General features: G+C 54.3%; 1 protein-coding gene across 7 annotated transcripts in view; it reads right to left on the reverse strand.

Moving 5' to 3' along the window:
* Nucleotides 1-2,744, reverse strand: part of FLNB (filamin B) — a 132,888-nt gene extending 130,144 nt beyond the window's left edge. For 6 of the 7 annotated variants that reach the window (XM_070493639.1, XM_070493636.1, XM_070493635.1 and 3 more), the window contains exon 1: nt 2,202-2,646. In XM_070493639.1, the coding sequence (XP_070349740.1) occupies nt 2,202-2,493 (292 nt within the window). In that variant the 5' untranslated portion in view covers nt 2,494-2,646. Of the gene's footprint in view, nt 1-2,201 lie in introns of all 7 variants that reach the window. The other variant, XM_070493637.1, reaches the window with a different exon arrangement.
* Nucleotides 2,745-6,000: the final 3,256 nt, after the last annotated feature.

The following is a 6,000-nucleotide window of genomic DNA, read 5'->3' on the forward strand; positions in this document are numbered from 1 at the left end:
TGTGAGATTTTTCTGGAGTGCAACTAGGCAGCCAATGACAGGAGTCATAAATGTGGTCAGACCCTTTGACCCAGGAATGCCACTTTGCAGAATACGATCCAGGAAATAATTTAAAAGGAGAAAATAAAATAAAACAATGTAACTTGTGGTGGAAAGAGGTCCACAGCAAGAAGCTGCCAACAGCCCACAGGCCCACAAGTGGGGAAGGGGAGGCTAACCCCGGAACGTCAGGACAATGGTAGTCACCATGGCCTGGGTGGGTTCAGGCATGAAAATCATGAGGGTCTAGCAGAAAAATGTTAGGGACCAGATAAAGTCTAGAATGAGACCTCCAAGTTCGGGGCACAGATGGGAAGCCATGCTGGACACAGCTGCAGCCTCTGTAAACAGTAAATCAGGCAGTCCAAGATTTTCTGGGGCTGTGGTTTGGGTTTTTTGTTTGTTTGTTTTGTTTTTTAAAGAGATTTCATGTCATGTTTGGATACTCCTGGTTTACTTTAAGTTTCTTTGTTCAGTTAATTAAATAAATACACATTTTTAAAACAAAGGAGAAGGGATCCAAGTTGAGCCCAACCAGGCCTTGAGATTCCTCAGAGGGGAAGCTGGTTTCTGAAAAGGAAAGAATTTCAGGAGAATTCTAAGGTTCTCCTTCTCCAGTTACAGGAGATAGGCCCCCAAAAGAAGACGACAGCATGCCACACAGCTTCCCTCTGCAGAGAAGCCACCCTTGATGGGGAGGCTGACTGGGCAGTGCAGCTGCCTGGGCCCAGGAAGCAGCCCTCTGTGCCAGGACAGGTGGAGGGAAGGCGAGGGAGAGGACGGAAGAGATTCAGCCCAGAGGGAACCCCTTTTAGGCTAGAGAAAATCCCAGCAGCCACACCCACCACCCTTTCTTCCTGTCTCAGGGGTCACAATAAGGCCCGGTTTCCTCAGGAGGAGACCCTAGACCCAGGCCTGGGCCAGCTCCTCCACACACTCTCTTCACACATGCATGCTCTCTACACACGTGCAGTGTGTACACACATTCTCTGCATACATACACACTCACACAAGCACACAACACACCCCTTGCTCCTACCACGACAGTCGACACTCTCAGCAGCAGCCTTGTGACCCTTCTGGGTGCCCTCCACTAGCCCGGGTCACAGGAGGGACCTCATCCTCATTCTCCTTCCCCAGCTCAAGGAGAGAGGACCCAACACCAACTCTCTCCCTCCTCTCAGGAAGGCCCTGGTGTGGCCAGGGCCGGGAAAGGAAGGCAAAGTCTCCTTTAATTGTCACCCATTTCCTTCGATTCTCAGCTGGACCCTCGCTTCGTCTATGACCTGAGGTAGGTCAATTAATCCTCTGGACCCCCATGTCTGTAAAATGGGCCTAACGACACCCCAACTGGCGGGATGCGTAAAGACTGAGAAAACTCCGAAGGCTGTGGCACACAGCGCGCTCCAGTTTGGGCTCCCTAAAGGCAGCAATTACCATTCCCACCATCATCTCTAAGTCACAACTTCAGCGGCGAGGGCGGCTCGCCCCGCGGCGCCGGCCAGAACTCAGCGGGGAGCAAAGGGAGCGAGAAGGACACACCCCTGCGGCTCCCCTTCCCACCTCGGGGCCCACACCCATTCCGGAGACGACGCGGGAGGGTGCACGGTCCGTCTCCACCTGGGCGGGGAGGCCCCAGGCTCAGAGAGCGGTCCCTCCCCAGGTCTCCCCGCCTGGCCTCCGAGCCAACGCCCGTTCAGCGGCCGCCGAGCGAGCGCACCAGCCTGGGCGCAGCGGCGCGAGCGCTCCAGGGAGAACCTGACTAGGGCCCCACCCCCGGGGACGGCGGACCACAAGTTTCCAGCCCCTCAGCTCCCGCAGCGGCACCCGAGGTACACGGATATGCCACAACCCTAACTGTCCCCGTGTAGTCCCAACCCAAGCTCTCAACCCACAGCCCCCCAGAAACGCACCGCCGGGGCGCACGGCATGGAGCTATTACACGAGGTCCCAGCCCAGGGGACGGCACCAGGGAGGGGGCCTAGGTTCTCCCATGTCCCTACTCCCTCGGGGACGACGCCCCTGGCCTCGGAATCCACACCCAGCCCGCGGCTGCTGGGCGTGGTGGGGGCGCGCAGCAGGGAGCCCCAGTCTTCCGCGGGGGCGCACGCGCGAGGAAGTGATGGTACCCCGCCGACGCCTGGCCCCGCCAGGGCACTCACCGATGGACACGAGCTTGATGTTCTCACGATCCAAGAACTCGAGCGCCACGGACACGTTCTCCAGCTGCATCTGGCGGAAGGTGGGCCGCTGGTGGTACTTGCGGTACATGCGCTTCTGGCTGAGCACCTCGAGCAGCGCGATGAGCCGCAGCCCATCGCTCAGGTCGGTCTGCAGGTTCCCAATGCGTTTGTTCACGCACTTGAGGTGCTCATTGCACCAGCGCGTGAACGTGTTCTGCTGGATCTTCTTCCATGGCGCGTCCTCCGCCAGGTCCTTCTCGGTTACCGGCATCCTGGCGGCGGGGAGAGAGCAATGCGCAGCAAGCTGCCGGGGACTGGCGTCAGGAGACCCAAGGGCCGGGGGAGCGAGAGCCGAAGCGGAGGGGGCGCGGGGCTCGAACTCGCTGCTACCGGAGTCGCGGCCGGTGCTGCTCTGCGGCCGCCTGCCCCTGGCCGCGCGAGGCGTCTGGCCCCGCGCCTGCGCACTGAGCCGATCCGCCCCGATGCCCCGCCCCGTCCCAACCCTCGGGCGGGTGTTCCCGAGCCACGCTCGCCCCCTGCCGCCCGAGGCGGGCACTGCGCCCCGCGTCCTCCAAGGCGTCCCGGGACCCCGCGCTGTGTGCTCACGGCCTGGAGAAAGGGAGCTGGGCTATCTGACGGGAAGGTCACCCGGTCCCAGAGTGAGGGGACTGCAGAGGTCGGGAGCTGGACAGAATGGGCGGGGACGGCGGCGTGGGCCATGGGGGAGGGGTGAGCGGGGAGAGGCACTTCATCTACTATAGGGTCTGTTAGGCACTGGAAGAGACTGTGAAGGAAACGGACGTTTTACTATTCGTGTTAATTAAACTCATATGAATGATAATATTATTCATAGCGTTTATTGAGTGCCAACTGTGTACCAGGCCCTCTTAGTGACTGTGAACCAGTGGTAAATAAGACAAATTTATTCCTTAGCCTTGAGGAGTTCATAGACTAATGGGAGAGAAAAATACAAATCAACGATGACAGACAGCTCCGTAGTAATACTAGAAATGAACAATAACTGGCTGTGTATTAGTTTCCTAATGCTGCTGCTACAAATTACCAAAACTTTGTCCTGAAGAAAACCACAAATTTATTATCTTGCCGTTCTGGAGCTTAGATGCCCCCCACGAGTCTCCCCAAGTAAAATCGGGTGTTGGCAGGATGCAGTCCTTTCCAGAGGCTCCAGGGGAGAATGTGTGTCCTTGCCTTTTCCAACTTCTAGAAGCTTCCTGCATTCCTTGGCTGTGGCCTCTTCCTCCATCTTCAAAGCCAGCAAGGGCAGGCAGTCTTTCTCACGCTGTCATCTCTCTGGTTCTCCAGTCATATCTTCCTCTAACTCTTTTAAGGACCCTTGTTGCACCCAGTTGGTTAATCCGGGATATTTTTAAATCAGCTGGTTAGCGATCTTGATCCCATCTGTAACCTTACTTCCCCTTTGCCCTGTAAGGTATTGTTCACAGGTTCTGGGAATGAGGAGGTGAGCATCTTTGTGGACCATTATTCTGCCTACCAACACCATGCATGGAGCCCCTGTTCTATACTCATCCAGGTCCTGCACTAGCTGCTGGGAAACAGCGGAGACCCTGGCCAGACCTCTGCTGTCAACAGCTGAATAATTATAAGAGTAGCAGCTAGCATCTCCTGAGTACCTGCTCTGTCCCTGTGCCAAGAGCTGTGCTAAGCGGTTCCTTTTCTATTGGCCTGGTTTGACAAGAATTAACTGAGAGGTTAAGTGACTTGCCCAGGGCACACAGCACAAACAGAACTGGAATCCAATCTGTAAGAAAAGCACAGGGTGCCCTGGGCCCAAGAAGTGACACCTAGCCAAGGGTTGGGGGAAGGGGGTCAGGGCAGGCAGGCTTCCTGGGGGAAGAAGGGCTGGGCAGGATGGAGGTCAAGGGCTTCTAGCCCAAGAGAAGCCAGTAGATTTGTGGTTTTAACTTTCTGTAACAGGTCATTTGCATACAATGATGAAATGCTTTGTTCAGACAGATTGTCTCACTCACTAGAAATGCTGAAAACAGCCTGGGGGAGAGAGTGTCTTACCTGGCCCTGCAATAACTATTTGAAGGATCATTCCCCTCCTTAGTGACTAAGTGAAGAGATTTGCTGGAGGTTGGCTGGTAAGGACTAGACAAAGCCGGGCTTGAACCTGGGTCTAACTCCGAAGTCTACACTGTGCCTAAGGGCCCCCATGCTGTTCCCAGCCTGGGCCCTGTCTTAGTCCACACAGTCTGAGCAGCACATTCACTAGAGGCAGTGTTGGTGACCTTTGCCTCCCCCATGCCCGAGGCTCCTGGTTCCTCAAGCTTTCCTCCACCCAAAGTCATCCATCAAAATTTATCTGCCAGTGTCTCACTCCAAGGGGAGCTCCTCCCTGCTAGGTGTGACTGGAGCTTAAATGATCAACTCAGCACAATCAGCAGCTGCGAATGGGCTCAGGTTCCCCTTTCTTATAAAATATTTCTGTTTTCACCAGATCTTGACACAAATAACTAAAGAAATTCTGCATGTAAATATCCAGTCCACTTCACTGGGAGCTGAGACATCCCTGTCTTAGGCTGAGTCCCGTGATTCCCTCCATCCAGTCGGGAGAAGCCTTCGCGTTCTCGAGGGAGCGATTTATGGTGGGGATGAAGGGGATTCAGCAGCCGCGGTGGAGGATGGGGGTCAGTGCATTCTGAGATGAGAGGAAGCAGACAAGGTCTTCAGATGGCTCTTTATCGATATTTGATGACAGATGAGGGCGAACAACTCAAGGTAGGCATTTCTGCAGGAGCATTTTAGCCAACACATTCCACAGTTTTGCCTGACGGCGCCTTTATTTAACAAATACCCTAAATTTTGTCCTAGGCTTCTCTGATCTTTTCGTAGAACTGCCCAGAGTGGGAGGGTGTAGAGAAGTGAAAAGCACAGGCTTCGGGTGTGAATTCTGGCTGTTCTGTCTTTGTGACCTTGAACAAGTAACCTCTGCAAGCATGTTTTCTCATCCAAGTGATAGAGATAATGCACCTACTCCACTCCTGGGGTTATTAGATAACACAAGCAAAACTCTTAGTGTAGTGCCTGGCACACAACAGGCGCTCAATAAATGTAGCTAGAAACCAGGCAAAATTAACAAACTTCACAACCAGTCCCTGAAACATCTGGAATTAACTGTATTTTCCCAGACTCCAGTCTGTCTCTGTACGAAGCCATGGCTGCCCTCCCTGTCTCTTCCCCACAGATGTTGACACTGATCCACCACAAGCCCCAAGAGATCCTGGTCAGAATAAACTGACGAAGAAAACATAAGCAGAGCAGCAAGCCCCCCACGTCAGCATGGACCTGACAAGGCAGCAGCAGATGCGCAGACATCCACAAGGAAGAGACAGGCTGAACTGGGAGATAAACACTGGGCCGAGGTTGAAGCACTGTGAGCCTGCTTCTCGAAGTTGTATGAGTTGCTGAATCAGCCCGTCTGAGTCGGATCGGAAGAGGGTCTTCTCATCAAGCAAGTGTGCAAACGTTCCCCTGATCCCACCTCTGTGCCTTTGCTCAGGCAGTTCCCTCCGCCAAGAATGCCCTCATCTCTCCCCTCCAACCTGGGAAAGTCATGGCCATGCTGCAGTCCCCTCGCTCTCACAGCTTGTGTGGTCACAGAGCTGGTTTTATGCTAAAGTTTAGTTGCTATTTTCTGTGGTCAGTTTCTGAAGGAGGCCAACTGTCATCTCTGTCCCCTTACAGAGTATAGTCAGGGGTTTAAGACTAATAGAGCCTGGACTGGCCAATGTAA

This window comes from Equus asinus, chromosome 21 (genome assembly GCF_041296235.1).
Source record: "Equus asinus isolate D_3611 breed Donkey chromosome 21, EquAss-T2T_v2, whole genome shotgun sequence".
In the NCBI taxonomy this organism is placed as follows: domain Eukaryota; kingdom Metazoa; phylum Chordata; class Mammalia; order Perissodactyla; family Equidae; genus Equus; species Equus asinus.